The sequence below is a fragment of the Thrips palmi genome, unplaced genomic scaffold (assembly GCF_012932325.1).
Source record: "Thrips palmi isolate BJ-2018 unplaced genomic scaffold, TpBJ-2018v1 HiC_scaffold_10, whole genome shotgun sequence".
In the NCBI taxonomy this organism is placed as follows: domain Eukaryota; kingdom Metazoa; phylum Arthropoda; class Insecta; order Thysanoptera; family Thripidae; genus Thrips; species Thrips palmi.
In genome coordinates this window covers 3,502,983-3,521,917 of record NW_023144621.1, presented here as the reverse complement: position 1 = coordinate 3,521,917, position 18,935 = coordinate 3,502,983, and the positions used below count along the sequence as shown (strand labels likewise).

General features: G+C 51.9%; 5 protein-coding genes across 11 annotated transcripts; 2 read left to right on the top strand and 3 right to left on the bottom strand.

The window, feature by feature from the left end:
• Nucleotides 1-2,935: 2,935 nt before the first annotated feature.
• LOC117652610 lies at nt 2,936-4,213 on the bottom strand. 3 transcript variants are annotated; one of them, XM_034397669.1, is made up of 5 exons: nt 4,065-4,213; nt 3,657-3,926; nt 3,450-3,521; nt 3,262-3,351; nt 2,936-3,156 (listed from the first exon to the last, which is right to left on the bottom strand). In XM_034397669.1, exons 1-5 carry the CDS (start codon nt 4,200-4,202, stop codon nt 3,067-3,069), a joined length of 660 nt encoding a protein of 219 aa, XP_034253560.1. In that variant the 5' UTR covers nt 4,203-4,213; the 3' UTR covers nt 2,936-3,066. The 3 variants fall into 3 exon arrangements, with proteins under 3 accessions (XP_034253560.1, XP_034253569.1, XP_034253550.1); XM_034397678.1 differs by having other exon boundaries at nt 3,657-3,830; XM_034397659.1 differs by having other exon boundaries at nt 3,657-4,213.
• A 2,743-nt stretch (nt 4,214-6,956) lies between these two features.
• On the bottom strand, nt 6,957-10,105 carry LOC117654550 (alpha-crystallin B chain-like). The gene is made up of 6 exons (XM_034401258.1): nt 9,935-10,105; nt 9,404-9,841; nt 9,153-9,256; nt 8,614-8,769; nt 7,983-8,529; nt 6,957-7,888 (listed from the first exon to the last, which is right to left on the bottom strand). The coding sequence occupies exon 6, from the start codon at nt 7,886-7,888 to the stop codon at nt 7,202-7,204; it is 687 nt and encodes a 228-aa protein (XP_034257149.1). The 5' UTR covers nt 7,983-8,529; nt 8,614-8,769; nt 9,153-9,256; nt 9,404-9,841; nt 9,935-10,105; the 3' UTR covers nt 6,957-7,201.
• A 1,400-nt stretch (nt 10,106-11,505) lies between these two features.
• LOC117654546 (heat shock protein 70 A1-like) lies at nt 11,506-13,834 on the top strand. The gene has a single exon (XM_034401249.1). The coding sequence runs from the start codon at nt 11,651-11,653 to the stop codon at nt 13,562-13,564; it is 1,914 nt and encodes a 637-aa protein (XP_034257140.1). The 5' UTR covers nt 11,506-11,650; the 3' UTR covers nt 13,565-13,834.
• A 626-nt stretch (nt 13,835-14,460) lies between these two features.
• LOC117654548 (geranylgeranyl transferase type-1 subunit beta) lies at nt 14,461-16,914 on the bottom strand. The gene is made up of 7 exons (XM_034401251.1): nt 16,773-16,914; nt 16,557-16,684; nt 16,249-16,471; nt 16,043-16,175; nt 15,704-15,934; nt 15,501-15,630; nt 14,461-15,416 (listed from the first exon to the last, which is right to left on the bottom strand). Exons 1-7 carry the CDS (start codon nt 16,859-16,861, stop codon nt 15,295-15,297), a joined length of 1,056 nt encoding a protein of 351 aa, XP_034257142.1. The 5' UTR covers nt 16,862-16,914; the 3' UTR covers nt 14,461-15,294.
• A 142-nt stretch (nt 16,915-17,056) lies between these two features.
• Nucleotides 17,057-18,839, top strand: LOC117654549 (DTW domain-containing protein 2). Of its 5 annotated transcripts, none has more exons than XM_034401254.1 (6): nt 17,057-17,184; nt 17,266-17,318; nt 17,429-17,547; nt 17,718-17,903; nt 18,003-18,201; nt 18,280-18,839. In XM_034401254.1, the coding sequence occupies exons 3-6, from the start codon at nt 17,459-17,461 to the stop codon at nt 18,610-18,612; spliced, it is 807 nt and encodes a 268-aa protein (XP_034257145.1). In that variant the 5' UTR covers nt 17,057-17,184; nt 17,266-17,318; nt 17,429-17,458; the 3' UTR covers nt 18,613-18,839. The 5 variants fall into 5 exon arrangements, with proteins under 5 accessions (XP_034257145.1, XP_034257146.1, XP_034257147.1 ...); XM_034401255.1 differs by having other exon boundaries at nt 17,066-17,157; XM_034401256.1 differs by lacking the exon at nt 17,266-17,318 and having other exon boundaries at nt 17,137-17,184.
• The last annotated feature ends 96 nt before the right edge of the window (nt 18,840-18,935 follow it).

Sequence of the window (18,935 nt, the reverse complement as noted above, 5' to 3'; positions counted from 1 at the left end):
GCCAGCACGGCCAGCACGGCCAGCACGGCCAGCACGGCCAGCACGGCCAGCACGGCCAGCACGGCCAGCACGGCCAGCACGGCCAGCACGGCCAGCACGGCCAGCACGGCCAGCACGGCCAGCACGGCCAGCACGGCCAGCACGGCCAGCACGGCCAGCACGGCCAGCACGGCCAGCACGGCCAGCACGGCCAGCACGGCCAGCACGGCCAGCACGGCCAGCACGGCCAGCACGGCCAGCACGGCCAGCACGGCCAGCACGGCCAGCACGGCCAGCACGGCCAGCACGGCCAGCACGGCCAGCACGGCCAGCACGGCCTGGGTGGAGAGGCTGCGAGGCGAGGCGTGTCGGCAAAGGCCGCGCGATCAAAGTCCGAGGCCAGAGGCGGCCGAGGCGGCCAAAAGGCGTGTGGCAGAGCCAAACCTCGTCCCGTCCCATGTGGCGAGCGGAGAGACTCAAAGGCCGAGGCCGCTTCGCGTCATTGACTGCCAGCCGAGCGATCCCCTTTGCAGTGCTCTCGTCGCTGTCTCTCTCGCACCCCTACGGCCAAGCCTACGGCCGCGAACACGGCCTGACGGCGAAGAGAGACAGACGAACAAAGCATGTGCAGGGAAACAGCGGAAATCCAGCTTGGGAAGGCCTGACAAACGGTCTTTGCACCCGAGTTAGCCGCGGTGGCTTTAAATTAGGGGGTGCGGCGCTTACCTCCGCATTGCTGGGGGCGTTCGGGGCCGGGAGGCGGAGGGGTAGATTCCCCCTAACTAGCTCACACACAGAAGACAACGGCAGCAGCCAAGGGAAGGTCACAGGTCGGCGAGTAAAAGTCTGAGGTTCGAATACCGAAATTTTCTGACTTAGTTTGCTTGCTAAGGCCTTAGCTACCTAGCTAATATGTGCCTGCTAAGAATTTAGCAACTGGTGCTAAGGTATTAGCTGTCCATATACAGCTAAGATTATTAGCAAGGGCAGTTAAGAATTAGCAGCCAGCGCTAAGCATTTCTCTGCGTGCGGCCCTGCGGCACGGCCCATGACGGCGAGAGAGACAGAGCGACGAAAGCAGTGTGCGGAAGCAGCGCGAGTCCAGCTGGCCGGCCTGCCCCGGTCTGCCCCGGTCTGCCCGCAGCCCCGCGGTGGCTTTCCAAAGTGTGGCGGATGGCGCGCGACTTACCTCGCGCAGTGCGGTGCTGCGGTGCTGTGTCGTGTTGGCCGGGAGTCGCGGAGGCGGGTAGATTACCCCCACAAGGCTGCGGCCGAGCTCACACACACACAGACACACAGACGCACCGCAGCCACCAGCTCCTCGTCTTGCTCCTCTCCATGTTGTCCTACAGTGCCGCGGGCTGCAGGGCTGGGCGTGCCGCTCGGCGTGCCGCTCGGCGTGCCGTCCGCCCAGATAGGGTAACGTGATAGCCAAGGCCAGTGGCGGTCCTCGCCATCCTCGCCATCCCCGGCCGCCTTGGGCGGAAACAAGCCCTTTCTTTAGCGCCCCGGCCGCGCGGCCCCGCCCGGCCCCACACCCTTCGCCCGCTCCGCCCGCTCCGCCCGCCCCGCCCGCTCCGCCCTCCCGGGCCGACCCGCTTGCCCTCTTTCGTACGGTCAATTCGTTTCAAATTTTCGCATTTTTGCCGCCGCGCGTCGGAGATGGCCCGCAGCACCTCTCTGCGGTCGGCGGGGCGGCCGCCGTTCCCATCCCGGCCCGGACATCCACCCCATCTCCTCGGGGATTATTGGTGGAGGGTCAAAACGCCACCCTGCCGGCGCGGCGTGGGCGCGGCGTGGGCGCGCGGTGCCCAAACGTAGACGAGGCGAAGCGGCCCTTGTTCCTGCCTTCCCTCGCCTGGCCCGACACGTTCATTGGGGCGAGGCCAGGCGAGGCCAGCTGGCCGGGCCTTCTGCCGCGGAAAGGTGAAGTGCACTGCCAAGCTCGGCCTCGGCGCCGGGCACGTACCCCTCACAGACCAATCCTCTGTTTCTCTCTCTCTCTCTCTCTCTCTCTCTCTCTCTCTCTCTCTCTCTCTCTCTCTCTCTCTCTCTCTCTCTCTCTCTCTCCCTCTCTCTCCCTCCCTCTCTCTCTCTTTTCTTAATTTGCGCGGCGCGCTTTCGGGCCGCGCCTCCGCATTTGTCTTTTATTCCATTTTATTCCACGTGCTCCCGGCGCAACATGCGTACCGGCCGGGCCGACTCAGCTGCCTGTTTTTGTTCCCGTTTTTGTTTTTCTTTTCTGATAACTGTTATGCTGGCCGTAAGGTAATTACGGTGGCCATAACGCCAAGGTGCGGCTGCGGGGGCAACTCGAAGGCGGCTGCGGGGGCGGCTGCGGGGGCGGCTGCGGGGGCGGCTGCGTTACCCTTATGGCTTCCAGCCCAAAGCCGCTCTCACTTTCCCGTCCCTCACTCGCCCCTCTCTCTTTCTTCCTGCCCGCTTGTGACGTCTGTCCCTCGCTTCGGCCGCCGAGTCCATCGCCATGCAGTAAAGGGCGCGACCGTGGACGCCGTCAGGCGGAAGGCCACCCCGCATCCGCGCGTCTCAACCGCGGGCAAGGAGAGGGGGAAACCGCAATAAAGCACGTTGCTGAAGACGCGACCGCCTGTTTTATAGCTCCGCCGGTCCCCGCCGAATCGTGAAACCGGCATTGCACTCACCGGACGAAAGACCACCTTTTGTGCGGTGAGGGCAGGTGTAGTCAAACCGGGCTCCTGAATCACAATATCTGAAAAACGGCGGTTCTTCGCTGGCCCTCTATATTGGTGGACAAGTGTCACAAGAACGTGCAGTCTGCATTGAGACTCAGCCCCGCCCTCGCCTCGCCTTGCCGCCGCCAGAGGGCGGGAGCGGTGGGCGCGGTCCGTGGCGATACTCCACGCGCACAGGCCAGCTGGCGGGGGGTATTCGCGCGTCCGGGCACACTCAGTCTCTCGCAGCGATAATCCACCTCTAATCGAGGGTAAACTTTATACCACAGTTTTCAACGTTTTTCACAATTACATTCACCAGTCAAAATACACTTAGGTATGATCAAGACATGAAACATATGCTTATCTTGGTCGATCACGTAAGTTCTTGTTATTAGGCTTCGTCGAAATTGGTCGTCGTGGTCTCTATGGAGAGGGCGAACTGGGAGAGCACCACGATGTAGGTGTTAGCCAACGCAAATATCTGAGGGTAACAAAGTACATTGAAACACAAGAAAACGCCAAGGTTCGTGTGTACTTCTCTATGAAAGTGTGCACGCGAATTGAAAGGAACTATCGTTCAACTTACATATACAATACTCGATTTGCTGAGAACACCAAGCCGACAGATGGACATCTTTGGGTGCTCCAGGAAGATTTCCTCAAGAAATTGTTTTATCTTTTAAAAAAAAAAAAACAGTAGGTACATTAAAGACAAGAATTTTAAAAAAGCCTCAACGGTTTTTGCCCACTCTAAAACGCCAGCCGTTTGCTCACCTCCGTAGTGGTCTCCTCGTCCTTGACGAGAAACGAGAGCCGGAACAGTTGCATCCTGGTAGGAACACGAATCTGCAAACAACAGTGAAAGAAACGTATGCCCTGCGAAATCGTCGAACTTGTACCGCACTGCCCCGCACTGCCTGCCCCGCACTGCCCCGCACTGCCCCGCACTGCCTGCCCCGCACTGCCCCGCACTGCACTCACCGCGTCAGTCAAGATCTGCGCCGAGGAGCAAATACTGGCGACGGCCAGGACGGCGACCAGGACGGCGATGGAGAGCCAGATGGTTGTGTCGTCCGCGCTTCTGACGGCCACCATGTGTGTCAGCTGGAAGCTGCAGGACACGCCGACCACGAAGAAGGTCCCCAGCAGCACGGCCTGCGTGCGGCCCCACACCACGCTCAGCCCGTACATCACCTTGACCATGCCCAGCCAGATGCGGCGGTGCAGGCGCAGCCCCGCCAGGCCCAGGCGCTGAAGCACGTCCACAAAACACGTAACGTCAGGGCCGGTCAGCCCGACAGGGCCAAGGGGAAGAGGTCGGCGACGAGGGGTGAGGGCTTGAAGCCGGCCGGCCGGTCCGACAGCCACTGGCCGCCACGCGACGCGCACCTGGAAGTCGTCGATCATGGAGGCGGCCTGGTTCTGCGCCACGATGGCAAGCAAGCGGCAGCCAATATTCCAGAAGAAGGTGCCCAGCAAGAGGTAGCAGGTGCCGTGCAGCAGGGCGGGCTGCATCCACAGGGCCATGTCGGGCAGCAACCAGCAGGTGACGGCGTGCAGCACCGCGGGGACGCCGACGGCCACCACGCACGCCCCCCACGCGCGCAGCCGAGCCCGGGGCAGGCGCGTTGGGCCGCGCAGGGAGGCGATCATCACCTGCCCGTCGAGAACAACGTCAAGAACACCATCAAGGCCACAGGGCGCACCCTGCACACAGTTTAAAGACGCTTGCCTGGACCCTCTTCCAGTCCTCGATCATGTCGATGGTGCGCTGGGTGAGCGCCCAGTTGGTGAGGGGCAGGAAGACGATGTAGCACTGGGTGATGGACGACGCGAACTTGGGCACCAGGTTCCACAAGTGGTGGTGCTTGCCGTCAGCGCTCATGGGGTCCAGGCGAAAGTGCACCACGTAGTAGCTGAGCACGACGAGCACCAACCACGTCACGAACGAAAGCGCCACCGGCACCGACATCCACCGGAACCTGAAGTTGCCTGTTCGCGCGCCATGTTTCACTAAGTAGGGAAGACCTGACGCTCAAAGATACCCCTCACCCGAGTTACCCATTCAAACCCCACTGACTGCAGCCGGATGCGCTTACCGTTGGGCAGGATGGTCCAGGGCGTCATGAGCATGAGGCGGAGCGTCCACAAAATGGGCATGATTTCGTACACCATGTCCCGCTGAGGTTCGCCGTCGTGCTGCTGCGAGGAGTCCGATGACGGCCTCGGGCCGCCGCCGTGGAGCTGCGTGCCCGTGGCGCTGGGGGCGCTGGCCTGCGCGCGCTGCGTCGTGTGCTTGGCGGGGAGGCCGTGCTCGCCGTGTCGCTGGCTGAAGTCGCTGGCATGGGTGCCATGGACGCTCGGCGGCCGGCTGAACGGCCATTGCCTGGCCTGCTTCTTGCCGCCAGACTCCATGTCCGAATCACGCCGCCACTGGGCCGCGGCCCCGCCCGAGGGGGTATTCACTCGAAGTATTCTCTGTACACGCCGGGATATTCATATTCATATTCATTATATTCTACAATATTCATACATATTCAGGTATTCAAAAAATATTCATGATATTCGCACATATTCGGAATATTTTGAAGTATTCACCTGTATTCACAGGTATTCAATGGTATTCAGGATAATTTTGCATTAAGTTTGGATGACCTACGAGCGTTCGAGTGCCCTAATCCCCATGTTCCCCAATTTAAATTAAAGCGTCTCGTGCTGCCACGGGTTGGCTATGTCGAGACCATGACGGGGGGCTGGCTGGCCCGAACTGGTGCGTTTCCTTGGCACCATCACCCCTTCCACCACTCCGCTGCTGAGGCTGCTGGAGATGCCCGGTTTGGGCACCATCAGAACAGTACTCAGTACCCTTCGGCGTGTACTCATGAGCACACTGACACTCCCAGGAGCTTGAACTCATTTGAGTACACTCCTAAGCATGCCTTGCAATATAGGCCGACATTCAAATCAAAGATGAACAACGAGACACAGAGCACTGTTTTGCAATAAAAATAAACAAAGCGTATCACTGTGTAGTGTCAAAGTTACCTTTACCTCTGAAATGGCTCCATAATGTCAGGGCAGACACGTAGAAATTATTTCAATGCACTGTGACTTAGCAGGAACAATATAGGTCACATTTTGTCAATGTTTTTTGGGGAAAACATGGAAGTTTTTGATGTTTGACGGAGTCTTGGGTAGCCTTCTCCACTATTGTTTTTTGGCAGTTAGAGCGCCTCTTTGGGGCCCTTGATCCCATTGCGGTTCAAAAGTAACTTTAAAAACGGTCTTTTTAGTCGAAAACTGTCTTTCTCGCAGAGACGGGGGGTCCCAGAAATTTCTTCTCTCAATATTTAAGCGTTTTAAATGCAAATTTCATGATATTCATTAGATATTCATGATATTCACCAGTATTACCTCATACTCACTGGTATTCAAACGAATATGTGTATTCAACAGTATTCTTGGTATTCACGGATATTCACACATATTCATATTCTCTGTACACGAAAATAGCGAGTGATTACCCCCTCGGCCCCGCCAGGACGACGACGACGCACACACGCGCTTCCCTGGGGCTGGCGCTAGCGTGGCAGGAACTCAAGGGACTCCGATGGGCGATGGGGACCATGGCCCTCTCGGACGCCGGTGCTGGCCGTGCTGCACGGCCGGGCGCGCCATCCTCCACGCCATGTACACTCGCAACCGCGGCGTCCCGCGCGAGGTGCGCGTCGTGCGCCGCGTCAGTCCCGTGGCAAGAATGGCACCGACTGCACGCAGCGCGGCGTCCTATGCCGCGGCGCCGCGTGTCACATGCCATGCGTCAATGTAATGTCGGGTTATAATTGGAACATAACGCGGGCGACAGGTGTTTCACCATCGCCGTCCTGTGGGCCCTGCGGGGCACGTCAGGCTCGTCCCGAGGGCCACGTCGCGATACCGATCCGGGAGCCCCGCCGGGTGGCGACCGCGGTGGCGCGGGCGTCGACTGCGCGCCCGAGAAGTAGCAGTGGACACGATGTGGGCGAGGCCGTGTCGAGGGGAAGGATTATCGCCCCACCCACCCGTCCCCATGGGCATTATTATTATTGTAAGTGGCGGTTGTCTGTAGTTCTTTTTATGTGTGCGTGCGGAGGTAACACTGACTGACAAGTCGTTATGATGTCAGATTATTTGTAGCAGAAGTGCTTTGATCGTGTGTATCTCGAACGATATCTACGTAGTTCAGTATTGGCGGCCGCTAAATTCATTGAACCGGGAAGAGATTTTAAAAAATCAACAAAATTGCAATTTCTATATTTATTTTTCTTTTCTTTTCACAACACTTGGGAATGGAATAAAGCGCGCACGCGCGCGCACACACACTCACGCATACATTACACAAGCACTCAAACTAACACTAATGACACTGACGACGCTCGCAAACACACGTGAACACAATCAAAGGACTCGCAATAAATAAAGGTAAAAAATTGGAAATTAAAGAAACCCTAACATAAAATCAGTCTGAACAAATGAGAAATGCTAAGCTAGTCCACCTTCTGGATCTCACTGTCCGGCGTGTCTTCGGACGCCTTCTCCGTCTGCTTGGCGGTGCCCTGGGCCAGGGCGGCCAGGGCGGCCTTCTCGGGGTGCGCGATGGGGACGTTCCGCACGTTGGTCTCCTTGGGGGCGGGCAGGGCCTCCTTCCGCGGCGCCGTCACCTGCAGCGTCCCGTCCACCGTGAGCCTGGAGGTGATGGTGTCCGGGTCCACGCCGTCGGGGACCTTGAAGCGGCGCGAGAAGTGGTGGCGCACGAAGCCGTGCTCGTCGGGGTGCTCATGGCGCTCCTCGTGGTGGCCCTCGATCACGACGACGCCCTGGTCCTTGAGCACCTGCACGGACAACTCCTCGGGCCGGAACTGCTGCACGTCCAGGTCGATGGCCAGGGCGTGGCGGTCGTCGGCGGTCTTCTTCACGGCCACGGCCTTCTTGTCCAGCGCGCCGGCCCGGCGCTTGCGGGGGCGTGCCACGAGGTAGCGCGGGGAGTCGTCGCTCAGCAGGCGGAGCAGCGTGGGCCGGGAGTCGTCGAGCAGCACGTCGTCGAGGTCCACGTCCACGTCGGCCCAGCGGCGGTACGGGTGGAAGTGGTGGTGGCGGCGCGGCGCCGCCGAAGCGAAGACATCGGAGCCAGACAGGTCGCGGAGCTCACCGAGGATGTACGGAAGCAGAGACATCTGGGGCAGAAACGGAACAGTTAGCGCCGCGATGACAACCGAGACGAATAAAGCATCAAGGGACTGGGCCACGACATAGACACTAGAAGCTTACCTTTGATTTAGTAGGACTGGTGGGATGGAAGGCTGAGGCGAGCAGGAATCGCAGCTCCACAAACTTCACGGACTCGATGACTCGTCAACTCAAATGACTTCGGCAAGGCGAGAGTGAGGAAGTCGCTAAACAGCAGTGGACAGCAACAGCACTGATCCGACAACGCAGGGAATGCCCGACACTCGGAGGCGGAGACGCTGAGTGCGAAGTGCGCTCTGAGGATGCTCCAACGGAACTGCCGGGTCCAGCCCCCACAACTGCTTTTATAAGAGCGCGCTCCCCGGCCAGTCGGTGGAGGGGGAAGGCCCGCGAACTCTCGTCGAGTCGCGGCGCTCCTGGGAGACTCGGGAAGGTTCGGGAGCGGTCGAGAGCGTGCCTGGCAGGGGAGTGGGGGAAGATGGAGGTGGGGTAGCTACGCGTCTACGCTACGCGAGCAGCACGGAGTATCTTCTCGAAGGGGCCGCGGGGAGGGTCGGCAACGTTCTAGATCGGGCAGAGAAGTGGAGTGGGGGGTAAAGGGAAAGACTCGCGCAGCTCGGAGGGCATTCTGGAACGGCCAAGAAAATCGAGCAATCAGCACCACAATAAAACTTGAAGGAACTGAGCTAATAGATGACTACTCGATGCTTACCTAATATTTGCTAGGACTGGTGAGGTGGAAAACTGGGGCGAGCAGAAATCACAGCTGCAGCACAAAATTCATGGGCTTTCATGACTCGTGGTGCAAGTCCAGAGTAAAGAAGTTGCTCTGTCGAGGGATCAGCCAGGGATCAGCAACAGCTATGAACTGAAACAGTCAACAAAAAGAGGAACCTCACATAAGGTGAGCCGCTCACAAATGAAAATCCACGCAAAAAATATTTTTTGAATGTTACATATATTTATTACACAGAATGCCAGTTTTTCATGAAAGTACCATGGTGAGTTGTTACAAGATGAATTCGTTTCATCACAGAAATGAACTGTGAGGCTACAAGGTTCTTGTCACAGCTAGCATCAGGAAGTTTGAAGGAGAAAAAAGAAAGAGGAGTTCCCACTGATTTGTACAATAGCTTAGGTATCCTTGACTTGGCATTCACTGCACTATTATGTGAATGAAGGGAAAGGGAAAACATGTAAAAGACACTTACTGGAAATCGTGAGCTTTCAAGTAAGAATGAAACAACTTACCACTTAGGGTCTTGAATGGAGTCTCAAAGAGGCTGGTAATGCACGAAGGGTGCCATCTTTCTTGCGACGAAACACAACGTAGTCCATGAGTTCCCAATCACCACCTGCAGTCAGAGAAGACGAGAGAAATTGTTTGAGTAAAAAGGAAAGAACAAGATGTCTATGATGAGCGATTAAGGAGAGCAAAGGGCATTGTAAAGGCAGTATAGTTGAAAGAATTACGGACCAGGTTCAAGGATTGGGTAACTTACTTAAATCCTCCTCATGGCCAATTTCAACAGGCACCTTTGTCACTGAGCCGGGCTCAAAAAAAACCTCTAGGAAATCTGGATAGTGTGATGGTCCTGCAGCTGACGCTTGATGATCAAGATTTGCTGACATGTTCCTTGAGGGGAACCGGAGCACTCTCAGCCACAGGTGGTTGCAGCGCACTCACAGTGGAGTCAAGCTCTCCTCCACATTGATTTTCTTTCTGTCGAGGCCATCGCTCCACGAGTTCATCAGGAAGTGGACCCACTCCATATGGGAGTTTTGAAGGGATGGCAGAGGTAACCAGAGTGGTCTTGGTGTTATTCCTCCGGACTTCGTAGTCACGAAAATGTGCATCACAAACGGTCTTATTTTTCAGTTGGTCGGGGTTGCAGGACAGCAATTTTTCTGAGCCCAAAACTTTCACCCATTCCCTGCATCTGAAAAGAAATAGTACTTAGATCAGAAACCGGCTCGAAACAGAAATCATCACTGAAACACCAAGCAAAGCAATCTCCATGTAGTTATGGTACCTGGCCAAATCTCTGGTTGGAAACTTAAATAACTTGGCAGCAGATTTCAACATTTCAGGAACCTTGTTGTTTTTGCATCCTGGAACCCAGCATCTTGAGGTGCCAGAGGACCCACTTCCGATCGGCATTTAAATTGTTTGTTTTTGTTCTACGCCACGAAAACTCCAACCTCAAAATATTCACTCAAAAGCAACATCGCGCATGACCCAGCACGACCTACTTCGGAAAATTTTCAAATTGACTTGGCTAGGGATATATCGGGATTAAAAATAAATATCTAGAATATGAGCAAACCTAGAGTACATTTGAACAGTAATTTGTTCCTGATTGTGCATTGGGGGTGACTTAAATGTCCAGAATTTTTTATTTACGTTGGTGCATATGGATGAGCGTGGGGTAGCGACACAAGGCAAGAGAGAGGTGCACGGAGTATCTTCTCGAAGGGACCGCGGTAGCCGCTGGAAGCGTCGTCCGAGGGGTTGAGGGGGGCGGGGGGATACGGGCAAGGGAAGGACGCTCGGAGCTCGAGGAAAATTCCGGAATAATTCTAGAGAGACAGGCAATTTTCAGAATCATGGAGTTTCGTCATCTGTCTCTGTCGCACTCATGGGGCGTAAGCTTACCGTAGGGTTGCGAGAGAGAGAGAGAATTAAAACGAGCAAAGCAGGGGAAAAACCATAGACTAAATGGGAAAAACAGTGCTTGACTTGTGCAACTCGCCCTCAAAAAGTATCGGTACCAGAACAAATCTGGAGGCAGATTTGTGTAGGCGTAAGACAAGGCATTCAGTATGGTACCATTGGGAAAGAAATTCCATGACCGGCCCAACTTTGAGCAGAGCGCATTCGGTGTGGTACCTTTGGGGAATGGGTTGTGGTTTTGGTCTGCCCTTCGTACTTGGTGAGCTACACGAAGTTTCAGCATTTCTATGACCAATATCTTTGTTCAAATTTGAAATAGCGCTGAAAAAAAAAGCTTGTGGTGTGCTTTCGTAACTGCACACAAAATTTATGTGTGTACACAGTACACACTTCTAGGTGCGTGCTTAGGCAAGTACACGCCTCGAAGTGCATGCTTGTAAGCTCGCGACTCGAGGAGTGTACTGAGTAGAACACACATAGATTTTGTGTGTACCGTTGCTTTAGAACTAGCACTTCACGAGTGGTACCGGTAGGGTACAAACTTTTGAGTGACATCATGGCCCCAATTTATTGTCGTGCAAGGAAACGGGGAATTATTTTTAAATTCTAGGTATATATTTACAACGATGAAACATCTTTGCACGCATCTGGCAGGGCAGGCACCGCTAGAATATTCGCGACGAGTGGAAGGGGAGGCCCACTAGGCCAGGGGGGAGGCCCGTTCCCCCGCCACTCCGGCTCTGGCCAATCAGAGCGCGCGTCGAGAACATTCGAGAGCGCCGAGAAAGCGCGCGAAGCAGCGGGACGGTTTCGAATCGGCGGCTGCCCCCACCACGCGCTGGGCCGCGCATAAAAGCAGCGCGCGCCGCTCGTCGGCAGTTCAGTTCTCAACGAGCTATCAAACGATTCAGAGCGAGCGCTAAAGCGAGTCTAAGCTTTACCAGCGTTTTCCTCGTGTGCATCGACGTTCTGTGTAGTGATTTCGTGATCATCAGCGAGGCTTCACATCCTCCTTGTTATCAAGTGTCATCGAACCGTGTGTTTTCAACCAAGTCAGTGAATCATCTCAGTCAAGATGCCAGCCGTGGGAATCGACTTGGGCACCACCTACTCCTGCGTGGGCGTGTGGCAGCAGGGCAAGGTGGAGATCATCGCCAACGACCAGGGCAACCGCACCACCCCCAGCTATGTGGCCTTCACCGACACGGAGCGCCTCATCGGCGACGCGGCCAAGAACCAAGTTGCCATGAACCCCAAGGACACCGTGTTCGACGCCAAGCGACTCATCGGCCGCAAGTTCGACGACCCCAAGATCCAGCAGGACATGAAGCAGTGGCCCTTCACCGTGGTCAACGAGGCCGGCAAGCCCAAGATCCAGGTCTCGTTCAAGGGTGAGCGCAAAGTGTTCGCGCCGGAGGAGATCAGCTCCATGGTGCTGACCAAGATGAAGGAGACTGCCGAGGCGTACCTGGGCAGCACGGTGCGCGACGCGGTGGTGACGGTGCCCGCCTACTTCAACGACAGCCAGCGGCAGGCCACCAAGGACGCGGGCGTCATCGCGGGCCTCAACGTGCTGCGGATCATCAACGAGCCCACTGCCGCGGCCCTGGCGTACGGCCTGGACAAGAACCTCAAGGGCGAGCGCAACGTGCTCATCTTCGACCTGGGCGGCGGCACCTTCGACGTCTCCATCCTCACCATCGACGAGGGCTCCCTGTTCGAGGTGCGCTCCACGGCCGGCGACACGCACCTGGGCGGCGAGGACTTCGACAGCCGTCTGGTGAACCACCTGGCCGAGGAGTTCAAGCGCAAGTACCACAAGGACATGCGCTCCAACCCGCGCGCCCTGCGTCGTCTGCGAACCGCGGCGGAGCGCGCCAAGCGCACCCTGTCCTCCTCCACCGAGGCTACCATCGAGATCGACGCGCTGTACGAGGGCATCGACTTCTACACCAAGGTGTCCCGCGCGCGCTTCGAGGAGCTGTGTGCCGACCTGTTCCGCTCCACCCTGGCCCCGGTAGAGCGCGCCCTGCAGGACGCCAAGCTGGGCAAGGGCGACATCCACGACGTGGTCCTGGTGGGCGGCTCCACGCGCATCCCCAAGGTGCAGTCCATGCTCCAGACCTTCTTCAACGGCAAGTCGCTCAACCTCTCCATCAACCCGGACGAGGCGGTGGCGTACGGAGCGGCGGTGCAGGCCGCCATCCTGTCCGGCGACCAGAGCCAGGCCATCCAGGACGTGCTGCTGGTGGACGTGGCGCCGCTGTCCCTGGGCATCGAGACGGCGGGCGGCGTCATGACCAAGATCATCGAGCGCAACGCGCGCATCCCCTGCAAGCAGACGCAGGCCTTCAGCACGTACGCGGACAACCAGCCGGCCGTCACCATCCAGGTGTACGAGGGTGAGCGCGCCATGACCAAGGACAACAACCGCCTGGGCACCTTCGACCTGACGGGCATTCCCCCCGCACCGCGCGGCGTGCCCCAGATCGAGGTCACCTTCGACATGGACGCCAACGGCATCCTCAACGTGACCGCCAAGGACAACAGCTCCGGCCGCTCGCAGAACATCACCATCCGCAACGACAAGGGCCGCCTATCCGCCGAGGAGATCAAGCGCATGCTGGACGAGGCCGAGCAGTACAAGGCCGAGGACGAGAAGCAGCGGGAGCGCGTGGCCGCGCGGAACCAGCTCGAGGGGTACGTCTTCAGCATCAAGCAGGCCCTGGACGAGGCGGGCCAGAAGTTGTCCGAGCAGGACCGCGCCCGGGCACGCGAGCAGTGCGACGCCACCCTCAAGTGGCTGGACAGCAACACCCTGGCCGAGAAGGAGGAGTACGAGCACCGCCTCAAGGAGCTGCAGCAGCAGGTGCAGGACGTCATGACCCGCCTGCACACCGGCGGGCAGGCAGGGCCTCAAGCACAGGGCTGCGGCCAGCAGGCTGGCGGCGCCCACCGCAGCGGCCCCACCGTCGAGGAGGTTGATTAAGTCATGCTGTCCAAAACTAGAGTTCATTTTTTATTATTTATCATTCCAGTGCTGGACTGTCAATTCATCTCTCATTTAATTTATGTGCTTACTTTGATTGTGATGTAACTTTGCTAGCAAAATGTCTGTAAATATTCAACACTACGACTGATTAGATTTAAGTTAAGACTAGTTAGCAGTGTTTAAAACCTAGCTATTTAAGTGTTGTTGCCTCCTATGCACCGTGTTTATGTTTAGTTTTCTTTAATAAAAGATTAATTACAAAACTAATTTTGAGTACCTCTTTCAATTTTGCTACCCATATCACGTCACATGTTTCTGCACATTACAAATACTTAACAAATCTAACAAATCAAAACATAACTTTAGTCACATTTGCCAATGAGGGGAAATCTTTTGCATTTTACTAGGGAAAACAAGAGTTGTCTATTCTTGCAGCCAGGATTGCCTTCCCATGCTCATTGCCATAATTTATGGTCCAGAGCCCCGCCCTCAAGGTAGGCCACCCATTTGGCACGTCACAGGGAAGACGGGTGAAAACGAAATATTGCCACGCCCGAAAGTTGAACCTGGGTTCGATTCCCAGGCTCTTGTTTCTTTTTCCACCGTTACCGCTACCCGTAGCATCAGCCTGAGTTAGACACAAGACTCGGAAGTCTGGCAGTGGCGCAGTGGGCACGAGTGTCGCCTGTCGCCCCCGCGAGTAGGGCCTGGGTTCAAACCCCTGACTTGGTAGCTTTGCGTCAGTTTTCCACTTGGCATCTGGTATCATCAGTTCAAGTTTCGGGGAACGTTGTCCCTCGAAGGTAGGCGACCCATCCTTATGGCCTATTTGTCACACACAACCGCCCACTTCCTTTTTTTTTCCTTTTCCAACGGAAAACAAGATGCAGATGGAACATTTCAGGCCTCTGTCATTTATTGTACGTTTGTTTTTTACAGCGGCATTTATAATACAATTTTTCAACATATTTAGGTAGAAAAAAAATTAGAAACCACAGGTCGACTATCAAAGAGAGGTTCTAGTTCATTCTATTCGCATTATTCAATAAAATAACTGTACGCTATACTATGAAATATTAACCAAGCCAAACCATTTTGGCTGGATTTAGTGACAATTTCATTATAGTTAATTCATGTAACTGGGATCTTTTAATGGTAAACAAAGTGTGCTTACAATCAGTAAGTGATCCCCTCAGAGATCCAGGTACAAGGATGACTGTGCATATGTTTACAGAGCTGATTTGTGCAACAATATTTTCATTATTTGGAAATATTGATGAATTAGTTGGGAAAGGTTTAAAATACCTCTCTCACTAAATCATGATTCAAGACAATTTCATAATTACAACAAAACATATAACAGAATTGACTATGCAGCATACGGACTGGAAGATAGATACCATTACCATTTTTGTTTCAGAAAAAAATCACAGATGTATTCATGTTAGCAAGAGAAAAATTAAACATCATAAAATAGAAGATATGATATGAATACTTTGATGGACCAACATTCAGTATGTAAGTAAAATATTTAAAACAAAAAACTGACTGAATTTGACATTTTTCATGCCTCAGATCTTAGTGAACACTCCTTAAAAGCGGTATCACATTATATGAGACTAGTTTGAGGTGAATTCAACAGTACTAGAGGCATGATAACATTGAAATTAAAAATGTATGATATGGACATTATCATCATTACTTTTCATTCATACAACACGGCACACCTAGCAATTCTTCCACTGCGAGTGTAATTTGTGCAAATGTTCTACAGTCCGATGGCTTAAATTGAGTTCTGGGTGGATACTTAAAACACCAGGTTCTTTTAGTAGACTCAGTCCAGCAAGAGCTACATGGAAAGAATTATTGCGTAAGAGAAAATGCAAAGGTAATAAATTTGTAACAAGAATACGGTCAAATTCTGCAAACTCACCAAAATAAGTGTGCAATGGTTCAACAGAGGTACTAATCCATTTTGAGAAACCACCAATGATATTGCTCTGAGTAGCCATAATGAAATTGCGATTTTCTGCTTTATCAATCAATTCATAGGAGTCAATTATCTAGAAGAGGAAATGATTTTTAATGAAGTAGCTTAAGGAACACTACGGACAAAAAGTTTGAACTTATACTGACCTTCAATGTTGCTCCAATCCAAAATGAATAGCAAGTGTCTACTGGCTTGTTGGGCCTACCTTGGAAACCGCTTTCTTGTCTCATGAGGCACCATCTTCGTAATCCCTCAAGTTGCTTTTGTGACAACGATGAATGAAGTGTTCCCATAAGGGAAAGGCTGGCTACAGCACAAAATGTGTGACCTCCATGAGACTCTAATCCTGGGCCTTGAGCAAAAGCATTGTCATAAGACTGCAAGAAAAGACAAAATTATATTGCTTAAAAGTGACACAAGGTCGGAAGCAAGCATTAAAATAATATAAAAGTGAATCTCTCGATTTGCAGATGGGGCACACTTACTAAACTTTGAATAATGTAGTTTGTTGCAAGGTCAACGTCCATGCCACTCCAATCTTGAATCATATAGCAAACAGCTGCGGCAGAGTATACAAAGCGCATATCGCATTCACTACCAGGCAATACAGCACAAAAGCTAAAATTGAAAGTAACAACATTATTGAAGAGCTGTGCAAAAAAAAAAAGTCCTTCACAATACACATCTCTACCTTCCATCTGGTTGTTGGCAAGCCCGAAGTCCAGCCGCAATATCTCTTTTATTTACACGAGACAAGTCGTCCCCAAGAATCAATAGTGTACCCAGCCCAGTGTATGTCATGCTGACATGGCTACAAGTGTAGGGCTCCGAGTGATCAACCACACCTGTTGCAGGAGGCATGATAAGGGTACTCGATCCCTGGAATCCCCATCGCGCAGGACCATCCTCACCACCTGTAAGAGGGGTAGTATCAATGCCATGTGTTGAGATGTTGTAACTTCATTTCTGTCCAATATAAAATGAAAGTAGCAAACAAACCAGAGTCTTTGGATTGAAGTAACAAATGGTATACCCAATTCCGAATATTTTCTTTCTTTTCATCGGATAACTGATCTAACGCATCGAGAAGATCCAGCCCGGAAACGGCGAAAAAACACATAACAAGCCTGAAATTTGGACAAAAATTTCAAGTTTATTAATATTTTAGGGTTATGAGCACTGTAAACAGACAGCAATAACTTCTCCCAAGATCACCTCGTCGAATCATAGTGGCTTGTATCAGCAGGAAGAATGTTGAGAAAACGTTGAAAGTATTTGGCATGTCGCATTGCCTTGAAATCCATTTGTGAGAACCAAATCTAAACAAATCATCAAGTTTATCACCCGGTGTGAACTGTGAGAAACTGTTGAATATGTCAAAGTGACAGATCGATCAAAAACAAGGGGAAAACAGCATTTTTTTTCTTGACTTCAACAGAAAATCAGCTGGATTCTTAAAAAATTATGAGACTTTTCAGAACAGAATAAGTGGCTTGGACGTATTTCATAAACTAAATATTAGCCCTTCACGACATTTTGGGGACTGTGAGTTGGTAGGTTGGTAATTGTTGCGGGCGTGAGTAGTGCCAACAAGAACAAGGTACACCCGCACGATTTTTCGTCAAAGGTGACGGTTATTATGGTTATTACAGTTTTTAAATGTGAAATTATGGTTCCTCATTATTTCTGGGACAAATTTGGTTTGCAGGGTAACAAATAAGAAAACTGACAAACACTATACCTTCTGAAATATTCTTGAAGGTATGAGTCGTCTGCTTTGTACGTCTGCTCTCCAGCGTGTGCTAAGCAACACAACAACATAACCTCAAGAAAACTGTAAAACTGCATTTCTGAATCTGGCATTTTTACAGCTCAGACTCACCAACAAAAACAACACTACCATGTCTGAGGACTTCCAAGAGGCCTGGGAAGATTTGATGGGAATTCCGGCTGACCCTCCAGCCATGAGAGAACTTTGCGAAAATTGTCGGTATGTTTCAATACAGAATAGTTTTGATATAAATTCTATACAAATTCAGATAATAGTATTACAACACTTTTTACTCACAGCATTTTGCCACCAAATTGGGTTGATTGATCAAGGTACTTGTCATGGAAGGTGTATCATAATGTACTCACATTAAAAATTGTCTTTTCCAGGAGGCCAAAACCTGTTTGTTGGTGCGCATATCTTCCAGCATCTCCTTTGATTACAAAATGTCGTCTGGTGATTTTGCAGCATCCCGCAGAAGAAAAGAGGTGCTTGAGAACAGTTCCCATGTTGTCACTTGGTCTTGCACCTGGTTTCTGCCTCATTTTTAAAGGAAAAAAGTTTCCTCACAATAGGTAGCTCTATTTATCTTTTGGGTATTTTAAATTTTTTATTCAACTATTTTTTAAATTTCTTTTTTAAACTTCTTTTAAATTTCTCTAATTCAAATTTAGGCATTCCGGTTTGGAGGAAATAATGACAGCGCCCAACTCTGTCCTTCTTTACCCATCTCCTCAATCTGTGAACTTAGCAGAATTGCCCAAGTTACCTTCTGGTGGATTTGATTCGTATAATTTGTTTCTATTGGATGGAACCTGGCCACAAGCAAAGGCCATATATCATAGCAGCCCACTCTTACATTCCATGAGACAAGTAAGTCATCAATCTCAAGTGTTGAAAATAGGATCTTACCATTCAAATACTAATTCCAGATGAATGAATGATTATCAGGTAAAACTGCTTTCAACGGGTACCAGTGAGTATGTGATACGCACACAACCAACAGAGGGTTGTCTCTCAACCTTAGAGACTGCTGCCCTAGCATTGACGATCTTAGAAGACAGAGAAGACATCCGTGAAATTCTTCTGAAACCTCTGAAAGCCCTCTGTGATTTTCAATTAGACCATGGTGCTGTCACTCACCAAAGTAAAGAATTTCTTATAAAAACTAAGACTTATCCCAAACTAATTGGTAAAAGACTAAATAGACTACTTAATGGAGTTTCTCCTAACTTAGAGGAACTAGACACTGACGATCCTGCTCAGGATCAGAGTAACTTTTAAAAGAACAGAGAGTTTCAAGTTTGAAAATTCAAATTGAAGATAACTGAAGTATGCATAAATACCAAACAAAATATTTTCTCCTTTGATATTTCGTACATTCAGTGTTTTAGTACTTACCCAACACTGCCATATTGAAATCATTTGTGATGTTTAAATTGCTGATTCTCACTTCAAGGGCAGCCAGCACCCCTTTCTCAAATAAAATCATTTTTGTAAATGACTCTTTATCTATTATGTCTTTTTTTTTTACAATAATCCCATTGACTGTTAAATAAACCACAGGATAGCATTCAAGAAAAATGGCTGTCCATTCGGATTAGGGA

Coding starts and splice junctions, on each gene's coding strand:
- LOC117652610 (XM_034397659.1), bottom strand. CDS start 4,202: ATGGCCCTGTGGATGCAGCCCGCCCTGCTGCACGGCACCTGCTACCTC. Junction 3,522..3,656: donor CGCAGATCTTGACTGACGCG/GTGAGTGCAGTG, acceptor TGTTGTTTGCAG/ATTCGTGTTCCTACCAGGAT. Junction 3,352..3,449: donor ACGAGGAGACCACTACGGAG/GTGAGCAAACGG, acceptor TTTTTTTAAAAG/ATAAAACAATTTCTTGAGGA.
- LOC117654550 (XM_034401258.1), bottom strand. CDS start 7,888: ATGTCTCTGCTTCCGTACATCCTCGGTGAGCTCCGCGACCTGTCTGGC.
- LOC117654549 (XM_034401253.1), top strand. Junction 17,904..18,002: donor AAAAAGTTTCCTCACAATAG/GTAGCTCTATTT, acceptor ATTCAAATTTAG/GCATTCCGGTTTGGAGGAAA. Junction 18,202..18,279: donor TCTTACATTCCATGAGACAA/GTAAGTCATCAA, acceptor AATGATTATCAG/GTAAAACTGCTTTCAACGGG.
- LOC117654546 (XM_034401249.1), top strand. CDS start 11,651: ATGCCAGCCGTGGGAATCGACTTGGGCACCACCTACTCCTGCGTGGGC.
- LOC117654548 (XM_034401251.1), bottom strand. CDS start 16,861: ATGGATTTCAAGGCAATGCGACATGCCAAATACTTTCAACGTTTTCTC. Junction 16,472..16,556: donor ACTTCAATCCAAAGACTCTG/GTTTGTTTGCTA, acceptor CCCCTCTTACAG/GTGGTGAGGATGGTCCTGCG. Junction 16,176..16,248: donor TGCCAACAACCAGATGGAAG/GTAGAGATGTGT, acceptor TTTCAATTTTAG/CTTTTGTGCTGTATTGCCTG.